The 25972-nt window shown below is 44.6% G+C and overlaps 1 protein-coding gene across 2 annotated transcripts in view; it reads right to left on the bottom strand.

Moving 5' to 3' along the window:
- Window positions 1-25972, bottom strand: part of kremen1 (kringle containing transmembrane protein 1) — a 130971-nt gene that overhangs the window by 56245 nt on the left and 48754 nt on the right. For both annotated transcript variants that reach the window (XM_024003211.2, XM_024003210.2), the window contains exons 2-3: window positions 25668-25830; window positions 502-593 (exon numbers count right to left, since the gene is read on the bottom strand). In XM_024003211.2, the coding sequence (XP_023858979.1) occupies window positions 502-593; window positions 25668-25830 (255 nt within the window). The remainder of the gene's footprint in view (window positions 1-501; window positions 594-25667; window positions 25831-25972) is intronic.

Below are 25972 nucleotides of genomic sequence, written 5' to 3' on the forward strand. Positions count from 1 at the left end.
ATGTGTTAACATGCACACAAATACTCGCAAACATGTATGTATACACAGACAAATCACATGCACACACAGTAACACACCCACATACGGTAAGTAGTGAAACACACACAGCGTGACTGACTGACTGACTGACAGTTCATATCGAACAGACAGGCCCAGACATAGCAGAGCTGGTGATGAGAGGCAATTAGGCACATTCTTCAGGATGATAATAGCTCAGTGAAACCCTGCTGACGACCTATAAACATTTTCATAACTACTGTATCTATCTGTCCGAACGAGAGACCGGGAGATGAACAGACGATCATGCAAATGGTACAGGGCCTCCGGGCTTCAGGTCAGCCAGGGTGTAATACGGGAACACAGGGCGTTGACTCCATGACTCTGATACACAGACACACTCATGCGTTCAGGCACGAATGCACACAGACACACACACACACACACCACACAAGCATGCACACACACAGAAAAAGACACACACACACACACACAGCCACTTACTCTGACAGGTGGAGATGTCACAGTATCTCCAGTAGATTCCTTCTTCATGGTCAGCGATGTAACACCACGGCTGGACGTCGCCATCAGGGTTCCTGGAAGGAGGGATGAAGAGAGAAGAGGGAGAAGGAGGGGAAATAAGGGGGAGAAAACAGAAATAAAAAGAGGTTATCGACCAAAAACTGGAAACTGAATATTGAATAAAATATCAGAGGGCTGCCTGCCGTGCAGGAGAGTCGATTTTGAGATTGTGTCTGTCTGTGGTGCAAATTATCATCTCCCTACTGCAACACCCCCACTAGGCGCTAGCTAGTCGCTTTGCTCTGTTTGTTATGTTAGCTTGTGTTCTGGTCCTCAGTGGCCTGACCATGCATGTCCAGCAGACCCCGGCCTAGACAGTGGGCTCTCAGACAGGCAGACAGTGGCCTAAAGGAACGTGGGGTCTTTGTTCTGGTTGAGACAGAGAACTGTCCTGGGGCGAGAATGGAGCAGGGTCTTTTGTCTAAAGGAGCCACGGTCCTTTGAACCGCCACTCTGCACTTTTAACCCTTCAAACCTGACAGCCTGGCCCCTTTTGGCCCCCGTGGCACTTTGGCTGTTTTGGTTTCACTGACGGGAAGGGAGGGAGAACATACACACATCCAGACAGGGCCTTTGAGCAACTGTTAGTTTCTGTGAACTGTCTATACTCTCTGTGTGCTTTGTTCAATTAATTTTACTACTTCACTTACCCTTTATAAGGGGTTTAATGAAGAGTTTGAAAAGGGTTTATAAGAAGGTTATAAACGGTTAATTACATAATAAACAGCTACATAGACACCCTTTGGAGCACATATCCCAGTGTGTGGAATAGGCTTGGGTGGTATCCAGATTGTAATACCTTTGTACCGACCTTGCGCCGGGATATTCGGTAATACCGGCACTGAACACAAGGGGCGCTATTTTCAAACCCCATTGATCCTCTGTAATCCGAAGGTTAGCAAAGCTAACAAGTACATCTCAAATCCCATAGAGAATGCTAACTAAATGCTAACGAGCTCATTGCCAACATGTTATGCAGTGTCTGTACAGGACAGACATCCCAGCTTATAAAGTTATATAAATGCTACTTACAGTTTGTTGCACGCACAAAACAAATATTAGACGGCAAGGCTCATGATCCAGGAGGGGATTCTCTGCTGTTACCAAGCGAAGCTAGATTTTGGAAGAAGCTAACCACTTAGCTAGATAGCTAATTCGCTACTAAATTAGCAAACCAAATGCGCAAACGCACGGCATTTAGCAAATTTTTTGAAATGTTACTTAATAGATATAAGATACCTTGCGAATGCTGCACAACAGTGAGTGACTCACAAGACTCCGGTCTCTCATTGTTGTGTGCTTGTAAACAAACACCAAGTGCCTGGGGACTACCGGTAAGTTGTATAATTAAAAAATATGTGACAGGTGAAATGAAGAACGCAATCTTCTTTATCTCCTAGCGTATTGCACAAGTTGACTGCAGGTATTTAACTTAAGTAGCTACAAATATTCAAATGTATAAAATGAACGTCAACGAAATTGTTTCAACGATATTGACGGTAATGAAAAACCATCCCGTGGCTATTTCCAGATACCCAGGTATACAGTATATACTGTACGGTATACCACCAAAGCCTAGTATGGAGCCTTTTTTTCAATAAGGTGCACAGGGCAACAACAACAAAAAACATCCTAGGTCAATTGAGGAAGGAGCTTCTTTAGGAGCATTACTGTTGTCCTTTTCTCAGCTCTGACTGTAATTGCCCGGGACCTGTTCTCTTCTATTCTCTTCTTTTCTTTTCTATTCTTTTCTTTTCTATTCTCTTCTCTTCTATTCTCTTCTCTTCTTTTCTATTCTCTTTTTTACTATTCTCTTTTTTACTATTCTCTTTTTTACTATTCTCTTTTTTACTATTCTCTTTTTTACTATTCTCTTCTTTTCTATTCTCTTATTTACTATTCTCTTTTTTACTATTCTCTTCTTTTCTCTTCTCTTCTTTTCTATTCTCTTCTTTTCTATTCTCTTCTTTTCTATTCTCTTCTTTTCTATTCTCTTTTGACGTTCTTCATTGTAAAAAAAGCCCGGGGCCTCAGCTATCCCATTTCAGCCCTATTGTGGGGGGAATTCTGAAGGGCCTTTCCATTCCTTTTCTTCTCCTATCAAAAACACTTTCCAGGGTCTCTTCCTCTCCTTTCACAGGGCAGAAAAAGTTTTTTTGAGCAAGATGTCGTTTTAGGAACAGTGAAATGTTTTTGTTCGTAAGGGGAAGCTTTAACCTAGGGATGGGGATGAAGTCGAGTTATGTACTGTGGACATTTGGATCTTTTTTTTCTCTCCCTCCGTTAGGAGAAAATAATCCCTCTCTTCCTCCTAACCGTGGAGTCGTCTTCCAAATGGCAACCTATTCCCTATATAGTGCACTACTTTTGACCCGGTTCAAAAGTAGTTCACTATGTAGGTAATAAGGTGCCATTTAGCACTCTATCTGACTATGCAGCCATATATTATTTATCGTATCTCATACCCTAAATATGAAACCCTGGAATTGTTTTCATTTCCATTATTTCCATGTAAATTTAGTTTAAAGTGCAGCCTGCCACACACACAGGAAACACAGCACTTGTTTTCCACTCGGATTGGGACACTCTAGTCCAGGGTTGTGAAACTCATTCCATGGAGGGCCTAGTGTCTGCAGGTGTTTAGTGTTTCCTTTCAATTAAGCCAAAGACAACCAGGTGAGGGGAGTTCCTTACTAATTAGCGACCTGAATTCATCAATCAAGTACAAGGGAGGAGCGAAAACATGCAGACACTCGACCCTCCGTGGAATGAGTGTGACATGTGCTCTAGCCTGATCTTCTCCATTATCTCTATGGTAATACACCCAGTCTCTGGAGCTGTTGGCGCTGACACCTGTTTGTCTGGGGGGAGGGGATACTATCATGACGGTAAAGATAGAGGTAGCTAGGTTCAAATCTCTAGGGAACAAACACACACTACACGCAAATTTACAAACGCACATGCACGCAAATAGAAAAACTCACACATAAGCGCACACAAACACACACTACTATGCACTCACAAAAACACACAAACACAGATTGGACCTGTCAAACTGCTCTATTAGATATGAGGTTATCCATCACCTATAGTCAATAATCTAATTAACCTAATCACAGCCTCAGGAGGGCATCATCCTGAACACACACATCACTTGCTTAGACACACACACACAACCAATAGCTTTGATCAACAAACGATCCGTTTTCTGTCCCTGTCTCTGGCCCTGAGCCCTCTGCGATGGAGGGAGGGAGTGGATGGAGGTGGGGAGAGGGGTGAATGAATGGGTAAACCCACATGAAAGAGGAGAGGCATTATCCCCAACCTCGAGGTGTGGAGGAGAGAGGGGACATGGAGGATGGAGAGGACAGGTGGAGAATGGGCTGTGGTAGGGAGAGAGAATCCATCATTTTAACCTGTTAGTACAGAGAAAGACCGCTGCCTAAGTGGAGATGTTCTGGCTTTGATATAGTAGCTCTAGGGGCGTATGGATTTGGTGTGTGTGTGGGTGTGGGTTTTGTGTGTGTGTGTGTGGTGTTAGTGTGGGGGCTGGCAGGAAGGAGGGGGGTTTACTGTGTTTGCTGTCTGTGTTTAACTCCTCTGTTTTAGCTAGCTGCTAGGCAGTGTTAACTGGGCCAGTGTGGCTTACATCTGAAAACAGAGAAAAACAGCTTTCCCCGCTGCTGCCGCTGTTCAAAGAACTTTTCTTTAATAACCATTTTCCAAGTAACCCTAATCATAAATATGTATGATAAACTTAAAAATATCTGGCACGGCGTAAGCCATAAAAAGCTCTGAATCGTCAACATCAGAGGGAGAAAACCTGCAGTGCTGAGCAGCAACAGAGCTGGGCTGGAAATAACATGCTTTTCTGTGTGAGGCGGTCGGTCTGTTCACCAGGACTCCATGCATTAGCAAGCCACTAGCCTGCGGTTCGAGCTGGGTTCCAAACACTTATTGAAATAAATTTCCAATACTGTGCTTGTTTGAGCTTGCCTGTTGCATTGAACCAATAGAAGGGCCCCACAGCTGCAAACCCCACACATCTGGACTCGACTAAAGCCAAATGCTGAAGATTTTAGACTTGTATTAGCGCAGTATTGTGGCCACTCACTGAAGCCACAGAGAAAATACGATAGCTGAAAAACCCTTCGGAAAATGACTGTGAGAGGCTTGTTAGTTTAGTTTTTGAAGTCAGGAGAGGATCAGAGGCTGACGTCAATTTCCCTCCCGAGAGCACAGAGACAGACAGAGGAGAAGAGAGGAGGGAGGGAAGGAGGGAGGGAGGGAGGAGGGAGGGAGGAGGAGACGAAACGGCGCACGGGACGACGGAACGACCCGGACGGCGGCACGGTACGTGACAGGAGAGAGAGAGAGAGAGAGAGAGAGAGAGTTCTAAACAGTGGCAGGGGTTGGCTTTCGTTTGAGTGATAGCTTAACAGTCAAATCCGTGTATTAGTTTGTGGCCAGCGACATTTATGCAGAGAGTGCCACAAATTGTCTGTGCCATTTCAATTTGAGTCCTGGCTGACGGACTATACACATCCCCAATCTGATGTAATTCCACAAAATGAAATTGCAAGCTTGTGAAATGTAACACGTTTTGTCCACCATAGGAAATTAGCGTAATATAACAATGAAATATGTCAAAATAATTATATATTTTAATATATGATGATAGTAAACATAGCACACTCAAACATTTTTACAGCAATTACTTCTATTTCTTCCTACTTTAGCAATGGAGAGAGTTTAAAAATGCTCCTAAGCACAATTTCTCCTGGCGCTCTAGACTAGAGCTCTCTGTGGTCATCTCTGACTGTGGTCATAAAAAATCCCCATGGCACTTATTGTAAGAGTAGGGGTGTTCACCCCGGTGTCATGGCTAAATTCCCAACCCAACATTGCATCATGGCCACCTAATCATCTCCCTCATTCCTAATTGGCATATATCACTCCTCACCTCTCCACCTGATAGCTGATGTGTGGTGAACATCCTGTCACAAAAATGGTTGCCGTGCATCATCCAGGTGGGTGCCGCACATTTGTGGTGGATAAGGTGAGTCTCCCCCTACTATGCAAAGCACTTTGAATACCTCAGTTGGTAGAAAAGCGCTATATAAATATAATCAATTATTTATTATTATTATTATTAGAGCGTCCAAAGGGTTTGTGCAGCAGGCTGAATGTTTGACGTCCCTTCTTATAATGATAACCGTCTTCTGGTAGATGGAAAGGCTTTCCCAAAAATTACCTACAAAGTTACTTATGCCTACCTGGTATATTGATATCATGATAATTTGCATCAATCCAGTGGCAATTTGTTTACCAAACTCTGCAATTACATGTGCCTAGTTGAATTAAAGGGTATCTACAGGATACAATGACATTCTAGACGATTCTGTGCTTCCAACTTTGTGGCAACAGTTTGGGGAAGGCCCTTTCCTGTTTCAGCATGACAATGCCCCCATGCACAAAGCGAGGTCCATCCAAAAATGGTTTGTCGAGATCGGTGTGTAAGAACTTGACTGGGAACTTGACACAGAGCCCTGACCGCAACACCATCGAACACCTTTGGGATGAATTGGAACGCGAACTGCGAGCCAGGCCTAATCACTCAACCTCACTAATGCTTGTGGCTGAATGGAAGCAAGTCCCCGTAGCAATGTTCCAACATCTAGTAGAAAGCATTCCCAGAAGAGTGGAGGCTGTTATAGCAGCAAAGGGGGGACCGACTCCATATTAATTTGGAATGAGATGTTCGACGAGCAGATGTCCACATACTTTTGTTCATGTACTGTATGTTGAACACTGTGCTAGCCTATACAGTGCATTCGGAAAGTATTTAGACCCCTTGACTTTTTTCACATTTTGTTACGTTACAGCCTTATTCTAAAATGTATTAAATCGTTTTTTTCCCCTCCTCAATCTACACACAATACCCTATAATGACAAAGCAAAAACAGTTTTTTATTTTTGCTAAATTATAAAAAATAAAAACGGAAATATCACCTTTACTCAGTACTTTGTTGCAGAACCTTTGGCAGCGATTACAGCCTAAAATCTTCTTGGGTATGACGCTACAAGTGTCGCTACACAGCTATTTTCAGGTCTCTCAAGAGATGTTTGATCGGGTTCAAGTCCGGACTCTGGCTGGCCACTCAATGACATTCAGAGACTTGTCCCGAAGCCACTCCTGTGTTGTCTTGGCTGTGTGCTTAGGGTCATTGTCCTGTTGGAAGGTGAACCTTCGCTCCAGTCTGATGTCCTGAGCGCTCTGGAGCAGGTTTTCATCAAGGTTCTCTCTGTCCTTTGCGCCGCTCATCTTTGCCTCCGTCCTGACTAGTCTCCCAGTCACTGAAAAACATCCCCACAGCATGATGCTGCCACCACCATGCTTCACTGTAGGGATGGTGCCAGGTTTCCTCCAGATGTGACGCTTGGCATTCAAGCCAAAGAGTTTAATCTTTGTTTCATCAGACCACAGAATCTTGTTTCTCATGGTCTGAGAGTTCTTTAGGTGCCTTTTGGCAAACTCCAAGCGGCTGTCATGTGCCTTTTACTGAGGAGTGGCTTCTGTCTGGCCACTACCATAAAGGCCTGATTGGTGGTGTGCTGCAGAGATGGCTGTCCTTCTGGAAGGTTCTTCCATCTCCACAGAGGAACTCTAGAGCTCTGTCAGTGTGACCATCGGGTTCTTGGTCACCTCCCTGACCAAGGCCCTTCTCCCCCGATTGCTCAGATTTGCCGGGCGGCCAGCTCTAGGAAGAGCTGGTGGTTCCAAACTTCTTCCATTTAAGAAATGATGGATGCCACTGTGTTACTGGGGACATTCAATGCTGCAGAAATGTTTTGGTATCCCTCCCCAGATCTGTCCCTCGACACAATCCTGTCTCGGAGCTACGGATAATTGCATCGATTTCATGGCTTGGTTTTTGCTCTGACATGCACTGTCAACTGTGGGACCTTATACAGACAGGTGTATACATTTCCAAATCATGTTCAATCAATTGAATTGACCACAGATGGACTCCAATCAAGTTGTAGAAACATCTCAAGGATGATCAATGGAAACAGGATGCACCTGAGCTCATTTTCGAGTTCCATAGCAAATGGTCTGAATACTTATGTAAAGGTAAGGTATATCTGTTTTTAAATTTTTTAAACTTTTGCAAAAATGTCTAAAAACCTGTTTTCGCTTTGTCATTATAGGCTGTTGTGTGTAGACTGATGGAAAAAAAATGTATAAGGGTGTAGCATAACAAAATGTGGAAAAAGTCTAGGGGTCTGAAAACTTTCCGAATGCACAAACATACACTGAACAAAAATATAAATGCTGCAACATGTAAACTGTTGGTCCCATGTTTCATGAGCTGAAATAAAAGATCCTACAAATGTTACATACCCACAAAAAGCTTATTTTGCTCATATTTTGTGCAGAAATGTGTTTATATCCCTGCTAGTGAGAATTTCTCCTTTCCCAAGATAATCCATCCACCTGACAGATGTGTATCAATAATCTGATTCAATAACCTGATTGGTGTGTATCATATCAATAATCTGATTAAACAGTATGATCATTACATAGGTGCCCCTTGTGCTGGAGACATTAATAGGCCACTCTAAAATGTGCAGTTTTGTCACACTACACAATGCCACAATAAAAATATATATATATATTTTTTTTTWAACTTTGTTTATTGATTTTCAACACCAGCATTTACAAAATAATTGCACTTGTAAGTTATTTGGTAGTAATATAAAACAACACATCAAAGACAACAATACAGCAAAACAAAGAGAGAGACAAAAAAATAAAATAAAAAAATATATTTTGATACAGTTGTTACAGGTCAACTAGCACAGATACAGTCCTTAACATCCGAGATGTTGTGTATACACATACCAGGCCTCTTACATCACCAATATATAAATATACATCACTCTGGAACTGCAGGGAAATGTAGTTGCTTAACATAAGAAAAGAAGGGAGCCCACATTGCATAGAATTTGCAATTCAAAACGGATTTAATCCAAAGAGCATGGGAAGGGGGTGCAGAGGATTTTCATCTAAGTAAAATGAATCGTTTCGCTAACAAAGTGACGAAGGCAATTACATCCTTATTCATTTTCGGTCAATTGTATTGTGGGTAAGGAAACCCCAAAATAATGCAATAAAAGGGTCTGGCTCGATCTATTGTCGAGGTATGCTACCCTTAGTTGTTAATGAGCCAACGCTAGCCTCTAACTCGCCAATGCAAGTGCTGTGGCCTGTAGCACCGCGCTCCAGCTCCGATAAGGCCACTCCGTGTGCATCGAGCTTATTCTGTATACTCTCTAAAGATGTAGGAGACTGACCACATCTCCTTGATCTCATTCACCTCACAGTAAATGACAACATGGCCATTATCAGCCTTATAGAAGAAAGCTATGGGCCTATACTACACTACACTGAACACCCATAACGTACACACTGTCTGCAAACCTGCATACTAATAACCAGGAAACAGGTGTTAAAACCAGTCAACCTCCCACTGAACCATCGCACACATTACACCAACACATTAATGGGCTGTGTCCCAAATGACAACCTACAGTATTCCCTATTTAGTGAACTATTTTTGACGGAAGCCTTATGGGCCCTGGTAAAGGTAAAAGGAGGGGGGCACAAGCTCTGGGGGCCCATGCGCCTATCATCAATGTCTATTTTCTTTATTCATTTAATAAATCATCTTGACAGTAACCCCAGTAACCCATTTTAATTTCCATATTTACTAGAAAGCTAAGTATTTGTTTCTTGGGATTCAGGAATATGACTGAAAAAGGCCTCAGGCCTTGAAAAAGAAACAATTCCACTGATTGAAAGTGTAAGGGGATATCGGTGAACAAATGCCGCGGTCAAGGCAACGATTTCAGCACCATGGACAGCGATCGGTAATGTGAGTGGCTGTCTGGCTGTCACATTCAATAAAAAAAAATTTGGGGGGGAAACTCCGTCCTGCCTTGCAGGGGGGGTCCAGAGAAACTACGTTACACCAGTGGCAACAGCACAACACCAGATCAGGCCATGTCTCTCTTCAACAAGAGGTCTTCTGACAACTTGGGGCAACCTGGCGTAATAAAGGTTAAAGCTGTGTGTAGGCTATGTACAAAACTCCCCTTTAATTTGGTTTAATTTACATTTAATTTATTAATGAAGTGACGTCTGTCTTCACCTGAAAACTGAGGGCACTTTGCTGTAACAGTATGCTCTTACATTCCTGGTGCCAGTCAGTGTCAGTATTTGAAATGCGTTGTGCGAGGTCGAATCTAACTTTGTCTCTCTCCGGAGAGACACGAGTTCTCTTGACATTTAATGTGGCTTTTCTCTCCTTTTCTGTAATTAATATGACATTTCCCTCTGCCCCATATAACCCCATCTCTCCCTGTTTTCACTGGGCTGTTTTACTGACGGCTATAAAGATGAAATGTGAGGGCTATTAGAGACCCTCAATGCACACTGCCATGGAGCCACAGACCCCTTTCAACTAAATCAGTATGGGGGAAAGCCAACAATGGGATGGGAGCACGGTTTACGATTCCCCCCTCGCTCCTCGTAAGTCCACCCCCATTCCACCTGCTTCTCTTGTCCAAATCCCACATACACCCTCACATTCTCAGACCCCCCCCCCGCACACACACACACACACACACACACATCGCTAACCACTCTACATCAGATCTGTGCTGCGAAGCCAGTTTTAAAGTAACGGAGTGGCTGCGGTTCCGGATCTTCTGGAAACAAAATTTTCATAGCTATAGATACAGAGATTTCTGCTCATGTGCCGCGCTACTGCTTTCCCCTCTGAGCACTTTCAGCTTTGGCTCAGTGCCCACCCCATGACTCTGCTGCCGCTTGTGCACGAAAGACAGTTTGAACAGACATAGTTCTTTGTCTGTTTAAACTGTAATGTATTGCAACATAAGCGCGACACAACAGGCAGTCTAGCGGTCATTTTTTAGGAGGGGAGTTTGCTTGCATGCAGCTATTTAGGAAAGCAGCAGAATATCAAACTAGACAAGACACAGACAGGCAGTCAAAAGCGATTTAATGTGCAAACGTTGGCTATTGGGAGGCAGGTAGGCAGTCAAAGTGGTAGTGTTATTATTTCAGAAACTCTGACTATTTGGCAGCACAACTATAAAAATGATCTAAATCACACAAAACACTGATAGTTTTGCCCCAATGCAATGTGTAGACCAGTGGAGGCTGCTGAGGGGAGGATGGCTCATCAAACATGGAAACTGTGTTTGATGTATTTGGTACCATTACACTTATTCCCTTTCAGCCGTTACCATGAGCCCATCCTCCCCAATCAACGTGCCACCAACCTCCTGTGGTGTAGACTGCGTCTTGCTTGTGCTTTTTTGGTTACACTTTTTTGGTTACTACATAATTCCATATGTGTTATTTCATAGTTTTGATATCTTCACTATTATTCTACAATGTAGAAAATAGTACAAATGAAGAAAAACCCTTGAATGAGTAGGTGTTCAAATTTTGACTAGTACTGTATATATATATATATATTTGGAATGTTTGTTTAAATCGCCACTGGGTTTTTAATCCACCTGTATGAGGCAGAGACATAGTCTACATCATCATATCATTAAAATTGGTTGAGTGTTCAGAAGACGGTGAGAAGAAATGTGATTGTGTGCATAAAATAACAAAAGCGCAGAACGTGATTCAGATCCTTAGCTTTGAGAAAGAGGGTTCTGGATGGGCCATGGGCGAAAACTCCATATTCGCAGCCACCACCTTAAAGGAAAGAAATGTAATGATTCCTGTCCTTAAAACGTTACCTGTGCTTTGGCCTCAGCCCCAACTTGCTCTGGTTTGTATTAAAACTCCCTTGGCCCTGGAATCAGACAGACCGTCGCCCCATCCTCTCCCTCCTTCTCTCTCCCTCCTTCTCTCTCCCTTCACTCTCCCTCCTTCACTCTCCCTCCTTCTCTCTCCCTCCTTCTCAATCTTACCAGCTACAGTGCAGCTCCAGATCCAGCGAAGGCCCTATCCAGCCATTCCCAACACAGTAAAAACCTGCGCCAGGGAAGGATGTAGAGAGAGGGAGAAATAAACTAAGACAAAGACAGTGAGTGAGAGAAAAAATGTGGAAGATGAAGGGATAAAGAGAGGGAGAAAGAGAAAGGCAGAGAGGGGAGATAACATGGAGAAGGAGACAGAGTTGCAAGGTAGAGAGAGTACTAGAGATTTGAATTTGAATTGAAAGATGCCCATGATGTAAATCAGGTATTTTGCATTCCAAATTCTTCAGTCCAAGTCAATTTCCGATCTGGCTAGACATTTACATATCCAATCAACCAACCCTTCCATCAAACCAAATGGATTGAACAGAAAGTCTTCTCCATGTGGTAGGGACTTCAGAAATTCCACAAACACACAGGCACACGCACGCACTTAACACACACACATGCACGGACACACACACACACACACACACGAGCGCGCACACGCACACACACAGAACAAGAGCGAGAGAGCGAGACCACCCTACTAGAATCTGAAGTCAAATGTTTACCGTTTACTGATGATCTAGTGCTTCTGTCCCCAACCAAGGAAGGCCTACAGCAGCACCTAGATCTTCTGCACAGATTCTGTCAGACCTGGGCCCTGACAGTAATTCTCAGTGAGACAAAAATAATGGCGTTCCAAAAAAAGTCCAGTTGCCAGGACCACAAATACAAATTCCATCAAGATACCGTTGCCCTAGAGCACACAAAAAAACGATACCTACCTCGGCCTAAAAATCAGCACCACTTCCACAAAGCTGTGAACGATCTGAGGTACAAGGCAAGAAGGGCCTTTTACGCCATCAAAAGGAACATACAATTAGACATCTCAATTAGGATCTGACAAAAAATAATTTAATCAGTTATAGAACCCATTGCCCTTTATGGTTGTGAGGTCTGGGGTCCGCTCACTAACCAATAATTCACAAATTGGGACAAACACCAAATTGAGACTGCATGCAGAATTCTGCAAAAGCATCCTTTGTGTACAAAGTAAAACACCAAATAATGCATGTAGAGCAGAATTAGGCTGATACCCGTTAATTATCAAAATCCAGAAAAGAGAATTCTACAATTACCTAAAGTGAAGCGATTCCCAAACCTTCCATAACAAAGCCATCACCTACAGAGAGATTAACTTAGATAAGAGTCCCCCAAGCAAGCTCTGTTCACAAACACAACCAGACCCCACAGAGCCCCAGGACCAGCTTGCATAGGGGACTCTTCGAGCTGGTCGGTCACATTTGGTTTGATCTAATTGTGTTGCTGTCCTGGGGTCTGTGGTGTCTGGTTGTGTTTGTGAACAGAGCCCCAGGACAGCAACACAATTAGATCAAACCAAATGTGACCGATCGGCTAAATTTTGTCTTATGTAGCAACATTTGAAATGGTGTTTTTTACATTGGCTAAAAGTAGAGACTCAGAGCTAGAAAATGGTATATTATACACTACAGTTGAAGAACAATGGAAAAGTAATTTTGCTTTGAAAGTTGATAAAGTTGTATACTCACTTTTGAGAAAATGGCTTTAGAATGTTTTGGTACACCTACTGGTTGAGCTCTTTGTCTACACCCATTCAGCATCGTTCACACGCTCTTAAGCTTTAGCCCCACCCATCTCTTTAAGGATTTGCATGTGAGGCAGAGGAGTAGGGTTGATCTGAGCGTTCTGTACTAACAACAGCAGTCAAGCACCCAAGCTAACTGGCTAACGTTGGCTAGCTTGCTAGCTACTTCCAGACACAAATGAGAGAACAGCTCACTCTGACCATTTTACTCACCCTAGCAGAGCTGGTTAGGCTGTTTTTATGTTATCCAGAGTGTTGGTGACTGCAACTGTGCTGCTGGCAACAATTTCATAAAGTTTTTTTGCCAACGTTTACTGACATATTCAACGGGTGTTGAGCATTCATAAATTCGTCAGTTATTCTGCGCTCTGGCATACTCAGACAAGAGTGCTCTGAAATCGGAGTAGATAGCCAGAGTGAATTTACCAGCTACTTCTATCAACAGTTGTCGCAGTGACATCATGAACATTCTACTGAAATGGTTACTTGCATAGTGGAGTCTTTTGTTAAGACATGTAGCTAGCTAGCTAGCTAAACAATGAACCATAATCCCAACTCATGATGTCACTACCCTGCATGAATCTGCAGGTAGCTAACCAACCAACCAGGTTCAATGTTACTGGCTCTGAGCTACAAATAATATTACTACACAGATCATACACGTAATGTTAGCTAGCAAGCCAGCCAGCTAACATTAGCTAGCTAACGGTACACTTTAACTTGAAATGAAAACAACTTTTTGACAAAATTAGAAACGTGTAATATCTAAAAATGTAGCTAGCTAGACTATCTTACCCATATACATGGATGGATGCTTCTCCCTCTCCGTCACGGATTCCATGAATGCCCTTAATTCCACTGATTTTAAAACTCGGCCCTCCAGAAAGTGGAGAGCAACACTTATGCAGTTCTACTACGTGATATTTATATTTTTTAAGTGCGTTAGAAAGGATTACCTACACATACTGACCAGCTCAAAAAGACAGAAGCAAGCTACATGGCAGACCAATCCGAACTCATCTTTCGGCATGTCCAGCCCAATCATTATCTCAGCCAATCATGGCTAGCAGGAAGGTTGCTTCCTTTTTCTGTGGCTAAACCAACTAGGCTTGTAATGTAACAATTTTATATTTACAGATGGCATGCACGTTTGTTATTAAGGCACATGAAAGTTCACATGTTCCAGAAGGCATTTCTGCCAAAAAGAAACACATTTTGAGTTTTTAAAAAGTTCACATTTAAATGGCTCTCCTGTGAAGTAGTGACGAGCGACATACGCCTAGTTTCCTATAACGAGTCACAAATGAGAAAACAAAAAGATAATTATTTGACACGTTGGAAAGAATTTCCCAATAAACAGACCAAACTGGAATGCTATTTGGCCCTAAACAGAGAGTACACAGTGGCAGAATTCCTGACCACTGTGACTGACCCCAAAATAAGGAAAGCTTTGACTATGTACAGACTCAGTGAGCATTGCTATTGAGAGAGGCCGCCATAGCCTGTCTTCTCCTGAAAGCCAGGTCTGCCGTTGTGCACACTGCTCACAACATGATGTAAAAACTGATCTGCACTTCTTAACCACTCCTGCCAAATGTATGACCATATTAAAGACACATACACAGACCCACAAAGAATTTGAAAACAAATCACATTTTGATCAACTCCCATATCTATTGGATGAATTACCACAGTGTGCCACCACAGCAGCAAGATTTGTGAACGACGCCCACAAGAAAAGGGCAACCAGTGAAGAACAAACACCATTGTAAATACAACCCATATTTTTGTTTATTTATTTTCCTTTTTGTACTTTAACTATTTGCACATTGTTATAACACTGTACATAGCCATAATATGACATTTTAAATGTATATATTCCTTTGAAACTTTTTTGAGTGGAATGTTTACTGTTCATTTTTAATTGTTTATTTAACTTTTTTGGCAATGTAGCTGTAACGATTTTCCTCCTCCTCTTCATCCGAAGAGGAGGAGCAGGGTTGTGAAATGCAGCGTTGTGAAATGACATTATATTTATTTAAACAAGACAAAAAACGAACTATACTTGATACTAAACAAAATAACAAAACGATGTAGACAGACCTGGACGTAAGAACTACATGTAACGAAGAACGCACGAACAGGAAAAATGACTACACAAAACGAACGGACTGTCACGTTCCTGACCTGTTTTCTCTTGTTTTGTATGTCTTTATTGGTCAGGGCGTGAGTGTTGGGTGGGTAGTCTATGTTTTGTATTTCTATGTTGGGTTTTGTGTTCGGCCTGGTATGATTCTCAATTAGAGACAGGTGTGTATCGTTTGTCTCTGATTGAGAGTCATACTAAGGCAGCCAGGGTTTCACTGGGGTTTTGTGGGTGTTTGTTCCTGTGTCAGTGTTTGGGCCACACAGGACGGTTGAAGGTTAGTCACGTTTGTTGTTTTGTAGTGTCTTGTTTGCTGTTTTCATTAAAAGTATGATTAATCACCAATCCGCATCTTGGTCGGATCATGCTCCATCTCGTCTGAGGAGGGAGAACAACAATGACGGCCTTTACAGAAACACCACCACAACAGGACAAGCGAGCGGATTGGAGAGCCGGAGGAAGGAACTAAAGCAATGGAAGAAGAGGAATGGAGTTGGGAACAAATATTCAACGGAGAAGGACCCTGGGCTAAGGTTGGTGTGAATCGCCGCTCGCGGAGGAGAAGAAGGCAGCCACAGCCAGGAGCGGTGGATGAGGAGGCAGCACGTATGAGAGGCTGGAAGCCCGAGAGGCTCAAAATTTCTTGGGGGGGGATAAAGGGGAGTGTGGGAAGCCGGGTTGGATACCTGAGCCAACTCCCCGGGCTTGCCGTGGAGTAAGAGGCGTCGAACTGGTCAGACACCGTGTTATGCGGTAAAGCGCACGGTGTCCCCAGTACGCGTGCTTAGCCCAGTGCGGGCTATTCCACCTTGCCGCACTGGGAGGGCTAGGTTGGGCATCGAGCCGAGTGCCATGAAGCCGGCCCAACGTATCTGGTCTCCAGTACGTCTCCTCGGGCCGGCGTACATGGCACCAGCCTTACAGGTGGTGTCCCCGGTTCGCCTGCATAGCCCAGTGCGGGCTATTCCACCTCGCCGCACTGGCAGGGCTACGGGGACCATTCAACTGGTAAGGTTGGGGAGGCTCGGTGCTCAAGAGCACGTGTCCTCCTTCACGGTCCGGTATATCCGGCGCCACCTTCCCACCCCAGCTCAGTACCACCAGTGCCTACACCACGCACCAGGCTTCCAGTGCATCTCCAGAGCCCTGTTCCTCTTCCACGCACTCTCCCTATGGTGCGTGTCTCCAGCCCAGTGCCTCCAGTTCCGGCACCACGCACCAAGCCTCCTGTGCGTCTCCAGAGCCCTGGACGCACTGTTTTCTTCTCCCGCACTCGCCCTGAGTGCGTGCCCTCAGCCCGGTACCTCCAGTTCCGGTACCACGCACAGGCCTAGAGGTGCCACGAGAGTCCAGTGTGCCCTGTTCCTGTTCCCCGCACTCGCCCTGAGGTGCGTGCCCTCAGCCCGGTACCTCCAGTTCCGGTACCACGCACCAGGCCTATAGTGCGTCTCAGCCGGCCAGAGTCTGCCGTCTGCCCAGCGGTGCCTGAACGGCCCGTCTGCCCAGCGTGCCTGAACTGCCCGTCTGCCCAGCGGCGCCTGAACTGCCCGTCTGCCAAGCGCCATCTGAGCCATCCGTCTCCATAGCGCCGTCTGAGCCATCCGTCTCCCCAGCGCCGTCTGAGCCATCCGTCTCCCAGCGCCGTCTGAGCCATCCGTCTGTCCCGAGCCATTAGAGCCGCCCGTCTGTCCCGAGCCGTCAGAGCCGATAGTCAGTCAGGAGCCGCTAGAGCCAGTCGTCAGTCAGGATCTGCCAGGGCCGTCAACCAGCACAGGATCTGCCAGAGACGCAACCAGACAGGATCTGCCAGAGACGCCAACCAGACAGGATCTGCCAGAGACGCCAACCAGACAGGATCTGCCGGAGCCGTCAGACAGTCATGAGCTGCCCTACAGTCATGAGCTGCCTACAGTCATGAGCTGCCCTACAGTCAGGAGCTGCCAGTCAGTCCGGAGCTGCTGCCCCTTATCCCGGAGCTGCTGCCCTTATCGCGGAGCGCTGCCCCTTATCCCGGAGCTGCTGCCCCTTATCCCGGAGCTGCTGCCCCTTATCCCGGAGCTGCTGCCCCTTATCCCGGAGCTGCTGCCCCTTATCCGATGCTGCCCCTTTATTTAGGTGGGTTGAGTTGGAGGGTGGTCATTGGGAGGGGGATACGGAAGCGGGGAGTGACTATGGTGGGGTGGGGACCTCGTCCACCGCCAGAGCCGCCACCGTGGACAGACGCCCACCCAGACCCTCCCTAGCACTTTGTGCTGGTGCGCCCGGAGTTCGCACCTTAAGGGGGGGGTTCTGTCACGTTCTGACTGTTTCTCTTTGTTTTGTATGTCTTTATTGGTCAGGGCGTGAGTGTTGGTGGGTAGTCTATGTTTTGTATTTCTATGTTGGGTTTTGTGTTCGGCCTGGTATGATTCTCAATTAGAGACAGGTGTGTATCGTTTGTTCTGATTGAGAGTCATACTAAGGCAGCCAGGGTTTCACTGGGGTTTTGTGGGTGTTTGTTCCTGTGTCAGTGTTTGGGCCACACAGGACGGTTGAAGGTTAGTCACGTTTGTTGTTTTGTAGTGTTTTGTTTGCTGTTTTCATTAAAAGTATGATTAATCCACCAATGCCTGCTTATTCTTGGTCCGATCCATGCTCCTCCTCGTCTGAGGAGGAGAACAACAATGACGGCCTTTACACGGACAAACAAACCGAAACAGTCCCGTGTGGCGCAACATACACAGACACGGAAGACAACCACCCACAACAAACAATGTGAAACCACCTACCTTAATATGGCTCTCAATCAGAGGAAACGTAAACCACCTGCCTCTAATTGAGAACCATATCAGGTCACCCATTAACCAACATAGAAACACATAACATAGACTGCCCACCCAAACTCACGCCCTGACCGACTAACACATACAAAATAAACAGAAAACAGGTCAGGAACGTGACAGTAACCATACTGTATGTTTCCCATGCCAATAAAGCCCATTGAATTGAATTGAGAGAGAGAGAATATGTAAGGTTACTGATTATTTCTGATTGTTTATTTCACTTGCTTTGGCAATATAAACGTGTTTCTGATGGCAATACAGCCTCTTTGAACTGAAATTGAATTGCAATTGAATTGAAAGTTAATTGAAATTGAATTGAAACTGAATTGAAATTGAAATGAGAAAGACAGAGAGAGAGAGAGAGAAAAAGGGACAGAGGGAAGAGAGAGACTGAAACACGGAAGCCTTACATTCTCCTCTCTCCCACTCCCTAATTCACTCAGCCTTGTTCGGGGGAAATGCCAGCCAGGATAAGGCAAGGCAATAACAAAAGAGGCGTGACAGTGTGACTGAGCCACTCGTAAACGCCACCGCTCATCTATTCAGTGTGAAGTAGCCAATCCAGTCCCAATACTCATGCTGATGAGGGACAGAAAGAGAGAGAAGGGGTTAGATAATGTGCCAATTAAAGCTAACCCAGGGAGAACTTTGCAGATCATGGATCTGTGTCTTTTGCTTTCAACCCAACTAGATTTACGAAGTGGTGAGTTGTCAATAGCCTGAATCATGAAATGTTTATTGTGCAAGGATCACGCAATGGGCTAGACTCCAAAAAATGAAGATGTCCTTTTTCACATTGCTTGTCAGGAGTAATATATTCTGAAAGTGCTGTGGGTGAAAGACTTCCCCTATCCTCTCTGTCTGTGCCCCTATGGCCCTGGTCAAAAGTAATGTACTATATAGGGAATAGGGTGCCATTTGGGACACAGTCTCTATGTATCCCGCTCATAAATAGTAGGAATCCCAATCCAAGCAAAGCAAAAACAAATCAGTCTTCGGCCACTTCAAAGCATTGTTGCTTTAGGACTTTATGGCAATGACTTAACTTAGGAAATGTTTTAAATAGTTTTTTTAAGTGGTGGTGGGGAAATACATTTTTTCCTATATCTATGGACTTAGCTAAGTCTCTCAAGATCAATGACTTAGACTTCGGAAATGTTTATTGGTCTTTTAAGTGTGGAAATACTTCAATGCTAGCTACTGGGTTCAATGAGTCCACTAGATTGTAGGCCTTTGCAGTGGTGGAAAAAGTACCCAATTGTCATACCCAAAAGTCTAAGTATTTGGTTTTAAATATACAGTGCATTCTGAAAGTATTCAGATCCCTTGACTTTTTTCACATTTTGTTGCGTTACAGCCTTATTCCAAAATTGATTCAATAAATCAATCCACACACACAATACCCCATAACGACAAAGCAAAAACAGGTTTCTAGAAATGTTTGCAAATTTATTAAGAATAAAAAACTAATATTTACTTACACATTTACTTAAGTATTCAGACCATTTACTCAGTACTTTGTTGAAGCACCTTTGGCAGGTATTACAGCCTTGAGTCTTCTTGGGTATGATGCTACAAGCTTGGAACACCTGTATTTGAGGAGTTTCTCCCATTCTTCTCTGTATATCCTCTCAAGCTCAGTCAGGTTGGATGGGGAGCGTTGCTGCACAGCTATTTTCAGGTCTCTCCAGAGATTTTCGATCGGGTTCAAATCCGGGCTCTGGCTGGGCCACACAAGGACATTCAGAGACTTGTCCCGAAGCGACTCCTGCCTGTCCTGTCTTGGCTGTGTGCTTAGGGTCGTTGTCCAGTTGGAAGGTGAACCTTCGCCCCAGTCTGATGTTCTGAGCGCTCTTGAGCAGGTCTTCATCAAGGTTCTCTCTGTCCTTTACTCCGATTATCTTTGCCTCGATCCTGACTACTCTCCCAGTCACTGAAGAACATCCCCACAGCATGATGCCGCCACCACCATGCTTCACCGTAGGGTTGGTGCCAGGTTTCCTCCAGACGTGACGCTTGGCATTCAAGCCAAAAAGTTCAATCTTTGTTTCATCAGACCACAGACTCTTGTTTCTCATGGTCTGAGTTCTTTAGGTGCCTTTTGGCAAACTCCAAGCGGCTGTCATGTGCCTTTTACTGAGGAGTGGCTTCCATCTGACCACTCTAACATAAAGGCCTGATTGGTGGAGTGCTGCAGAGATGGTTGTCCTTCTGGAAGGTTCTCCCATCTCCACAGAGGAACTGTAGAGATCTTTCAGAGTGACCATCAGGTTCTTGGTCACCTCTCTGACCAAAGCCCTTCTCCACCAATTTCTCAGTTTGGCCAGTTGGCCAGTTCTAGGAAGAGGCTTGGTGGTTCCAAACTTCTTCCATGAAAGAATGATGGAGGCCACTGTGTTCTTGGGGACCTTCAAGGAAGGAATGCTCCTCTCTCGTAACTCTACGGACACTTCCTTCGAACTCATGGCTTGGGTTTTGCTCTGACATACACTGTCAACTGTGGGACCTTATATAGACAGGCGTGTGCCTTTCCAAATCATGTACAATCAATTGAATTTACCACAGGTGGACTCCAATCAAGTTGTAGAAACATCTCAAGGATGATCAATGGAAACAGGATGCACCTGAGCTCAATTTGGAGTCTAATAGCAAAGGGTCTGAATACTTATGTAAATAAGGTATTTCAGTATTTTTTTTACCTGTTTTCACTTCTTCGTTATGGGGTATTGTGTGTAGATTGCTGAGTCCCCAAAAATATTTAATACTTTTTAGAATAAGGCTGTAACATAACAAAATGTGGAAAAAGCAAAGGGATCTGAATACTTTCGATACCCAATAAAACGACTTAAGTAGTACTTTAAAATATTTTTTTACATAGACCTTTCCTGAAGTCTAATAACTAGTGGCCTCATGGGTGGAATGCTATTAATATTTTTCATAAATAATAAACATTGTGTTAAAAAAAGGCAGAAAATCCAGTGTTTCTATGTCAAACAAGTTTTGCTATATTTCAGTCTTCTGTGTTGTATATAAACTGTAATATTGTGATGCAAACTCAAAATCTGACATGGTACAGGTGTCTACTTTTATTAAGCCCATAACAATGTGTGTGAGGTGTATACGTTTTTTTCAAAGTATATTTGTTTAAGACTACCAAGAATCACTGTGTGTGACCCTGATTTAGCTCACTGCAGCAAAAGGTTATTAAGTACTTTACACCACTGGACCTATGTGAGTGTTGTCTGTGAATGCAGCTGACAGCAATGTCTACTAGGCTATGGGCATATGTATGGGAGGTTATGGACCCATGATTGTGAGTGTTGTATGTAAGTAAGTGGGGATGTGTGAGTTTACATTAGTCATTTAACAGATGCTCTTATCCAGAGCGACTTACAATTAGTGCATTCATCTTAAGATAGCTAGGTGGGACAACCACATATCACAGTGTTGTGTTGTATTTGTGTGTAGCTGATAGCATACATAGGCCTATGAGTGTGGTACATAAGTAAGTATGACTGTGTGAGTGCTGTAGCCGTGTAAATGTTGTATAAGAGACTGACAGCGACGGCGGGGATTGTGTTTTCCAGACAGCCCAGACACGGTGGTGTCCCCTGGCATTCCCTGGATCAGTGGGGTGAGGAGGACTTTGCTTGTACAAGCTCTTCAAGCGTGGTTGGCTTCCCGTGACGACAAGGATAAAAGGACCGCCACCGTTAAATATTCACACGTGAATGTCTGAGAGGGGCAAGGGGGGGAAACAACCCCACACCCACAAGCACACACACTAACACACGTGCTCATACACACACACATTTACACATGCACGCACACACACAAACACACACACACACTTAGGGGATTCTGTGTCCAACCATCTGAGGGAATCTCTCCCCTGACTTCTCAGAAACATGTCTCTATGTGCTCTACTTCTAAAGACTTGGTTGCATTTTAAGAACAGTCTGCCTAAGTCAATCACATCATACGCCATGCTGTATGCACCAGAAGTGACATCACTATGTGTATCTTCAGACAATAACAGGAATTTAAAATCTCCTTGCTGTATGATTTTATTGGTGTGTTGTGTGAGTACACTTTCTCATGTAAATAAAACCAGGGCAGATTGAACAGAGTAGGGAAGAAATATAACACGGAAAGACAGAATGGGGTTGCTGTTGTAAAGTGTCTAAACAATGTTCAGAGATACTAATAGTGAGGCTAAATGCTAACAGGCTAAGCTAACTCCACCAGCCAGCATCCAGCATGCTAATAGTGAGGCTAAATGCTAACAGGCTAAGCCAACTCCTCCAGCTGGCTTCATGCATACTAATAGTAGGCTAAATGCTAACAGGCTAAGCTAACTTCACCAGCATACTAATAGTTTAATTTTTATTAATTTTTTCACCTTTATTTAACCAGGTAGGCCAGTTGAGAACAAGTTCTCATTTACAACTGCGACCTGGCCAAGATAAAGCAAAGCAGTGCGACACAAACAACAACACAGAGTTACACATGGAATAAACAAACGTACAGTCAATAACACAATTGAAAAAAATCTTTATACAGTGTGTGCAAATGAGGTAAGATTAGGGAGGTAAGGTAATAAATAGGCCGTAGTGGCGAAGTAATTACAATTTAGCAATTACCACTGGAGTGATAGATGTGCAGAAGATGAATGTGAGTAGTGATACTGGGGTGCAAAGGAGCAAAACATTTTTATAACAATATGGGGATGAGGTAGTTGGATGGGCTATGTACAGGTGCAATAATCTGTGAGCTGCTCTGACAGCTGGTGCTTAAAGTTAGTGAGGGAGATATGAATCTCCAGCTTCAGTGATTTTTGCAATTCGTTCCAGTCATTGGCAGCAGAGAACTGGAAGGAAAGGTGGCCAAAGGAGGAATTGGCTTTGGGGGTGACCAGTGAAATATACCTGATGGAGCGTGTGCTACGGGTGGGTGCTGCTATGGTGACCAGTGAGCTGAGATGAGGCGGGGCTTTACCTAGCAAAGACTTATAGATGACCTGGAGCCAGTGGGTTTGGCGACGAATATGAAGCGAGGGCCAGCCAATGAGAGCATACAGGTCGCAGTGGTGGGTAGTATATGGGGCTTTGGTGACAAAACGGATGGCACTGTGATAGACTGCATCCAATTTGCTAAGTAGAGTGTTGGGGGCTATTTTGAAAATGACATCGCCGAAGTCAAGGATCGGTAGGATAGTCAGTTTTACAAGGGTATGTTTGGCAGCATGAGTGAAGGATGCTTTGTTGTGAAATAGGAAGCCGATTCTAGATTTAATTTTGGATTGGACATGCTTAATGTGAGTCTGGAAGGAGAGTTTACAGTCTAACCAGATACCTAGGTATTTGTAGTTGTCCACATATTCTAAGTCAGAACCGTACAGAGTAGTGATGCTGGATGGGTGGGCAGGTGTGGGCAGCTATCGGTTGAAGAGCATGCATTTCGTTTTACTTGCATTTAAGAGCAGTTGGAGGCCACGGAAGGAGAGTTGTATGGCATTGAAGCTCGTCTGGAGGTTAGTTAACACAGTGTCCAAAGAAGGGCCAGAGGTATACAGAATGGTGTCGTCTGCGTAGAGGTGGATCAGAGAATCACCAGCAGCAAGAGCAACATCATTGACGTATACAGAGAAAAGAGTCGGCCTGAGAAGTGAAACCTGTGGCAGCCCCATAGAGACTGCCAGAGGTCCGGACAACAGGCCCTCCGATTTGACACACTGAACTCTGTCTGAGAAGTAGTTGGTGAACCAGGCGAGGCAGTCATTTGAGAAACCAAGGCAGTTGAGTCTGCCGATACGAATGTGGTGATTGACAGAGTTGAAAGCCTTGGCCAGGTCGATGAATACGGCTGCACAGTATTGTCTTTTATTGATGGCGGTTATGATATTGTTTAGGTCCTTGAGCGTGGCTGAGGTGCACCCATGACCAGCTCGGAAACCAGATTGCATAGCGGAGAAGGTACGGTGGGATTCGAAATGGTCGGTGATCTGTTTGTTAACTTGGCTTTCGAAGACTTTAGAAAGGCTGGGTAGGATAGATATTAGGTCTATAACAGTTTGGGTCTAGAGTGTCTCCCCCTTTGAAGAGGGGAATGACCACGGCAGCTTTCCAATCTTTGGGAATCTCAGACGATACGAAAGAGAGGTTGAACAGGCTAGTAATAGGGGTTGCAATAATTGCGGTGGATAATTTTAGAAAGAGATGGTCCAGATCGTCTAGCCCAGCTAATTTGTAGGGGTCCAGATTTTACAACTCTTTCAGAACATCAGCTATCTGGATTTGGGTGAAGGAGAAATGGGAGAGGCTTGGGCAAGTTGCTGTGGGGGGTGCAGGTCTGTTTACCGGGGTAGGGGTAGCCAGGTGGAAAGCATGGCCAGCCGTAGAAAAATGCTTATTGAAATTCTCAATTATCGTGGATTTATCGGTGGTGACAGTGTTTCCTAGCCTCAGTGCAGTGGGCAGCTGGGAGGAGGTGCTCTTATTCTCCATGGACTTTTCAGTGTCCTAGAACTTTTTGCAGTTAGTGCTACAGGATGCAAATTTCTGTTTGAAAAAGCTAACCTTTGCTTTCCTAACTGCCTGTGTATATTGGTTCCTAACTTCCCTGAAAGTTGCATATCGCGGGGGCTATTCGATGCTAATGCGATACGCCACAGGATGTTTTTGTGCTGGTCAAGGGCAGTCACGTCTGGAGTGAACCAAGGTCAATATATGTTCCTGGTTCTAATTTTTTTGAATGGTGGCATGCTTATTTAAGATGGTGAGGAAAGCACTTTTAAAGAATAATCAGGCATCCTCTACTGACAGAATGAGGTCAATATCCTTCCAGGATACCCGGGCCAGATTGATTAGAAAGGCCTGCTCGCTGAAGTGTTTTAGAGAGCGTTTGACAGTGATGAGGGGTGGTCGTTTGACCGCAGACCCATTATGGACGCAGGCAGTGATCGCTGAGATCTTGGTTGAAGACAGCAGAGGTGTATTTAGAGGGCAGGTTGGTCAGGATAATATCTATGAGGTCGCCCGTGTTTACGGATTTGGGGTTGTACCTGGTAGGTTCATTGATAATTTGTGTGAGATTGAGGGCATCTAGCTTAGATTGTAGGACGGCCGGGGTGTTAAGCATGTCCCAGTTTAGGCCACCTAACAGTACGAGCTCTGAAGATAGACGGGGGTCAATCAATTCACATATGGTGTCCAGGTCACAGCTGGGGGCTGATGGTGGTCTATAACAAGTGGTAACGGTGAGAGACTTGTTTCTGGAAAGGATAATTTTTTGAAGTAGAACCTCGAATTGTTTGGGCACAGACCTGGATAGTATGACAGAACTCTGCAGGCTATCTCTGCAGTAGATTGCAACTCCGTCCCCTTTGGCAGTTCTATCTTGTCGGAAAATGTTCTAGATATTATAGTGAGGCTAATTGCTAACCCAACTCCTCCAGCTCAGGCTCCAGAGGGGGTCTCACCTGCAGTAGTTGTGGCTGCCAAGACCCCCCTCTCCGCTGGGGTACTTGAGGGTGTTGTAGGGGTGCTGGAAGGTCTCATTCCAGAAGAGGCATGGCTTGCCCCCAAGAATGCTCGTCTGGTTCTGGCAGCCCCTGTAGTCCCCTCCATTGGCTGTGTAACATTCTGGAGAGAAAGAGAGAGAGAGGGAGGGAAGGAAGAACGGACGGAGGAAGGGGGGAATGAGGGAAGGAGGGGGGAATGAGGGAAGGAGAGAGGAAGAGAGAGAAGGGAGAGAGGGAGAGAGATTTAACAAGTGTTCACTGTG

This window comes from Salvelinus sp. IW2-2015, linkage group LG15 (assembly GCF_002910315.2).
Source record: "Salvelinus sp. IW2-2015 linkage group LG15, ASM291031v2, whole genome shotgun sequence".
Taxonomy (NCBI): domain Eukaryota; kingdom Metazoa; phylum Chordata; class Actinopteri; order Salmoniformes; family Salmonidae; genus Salvelinus; species Salvelinus sp. IW2-2015.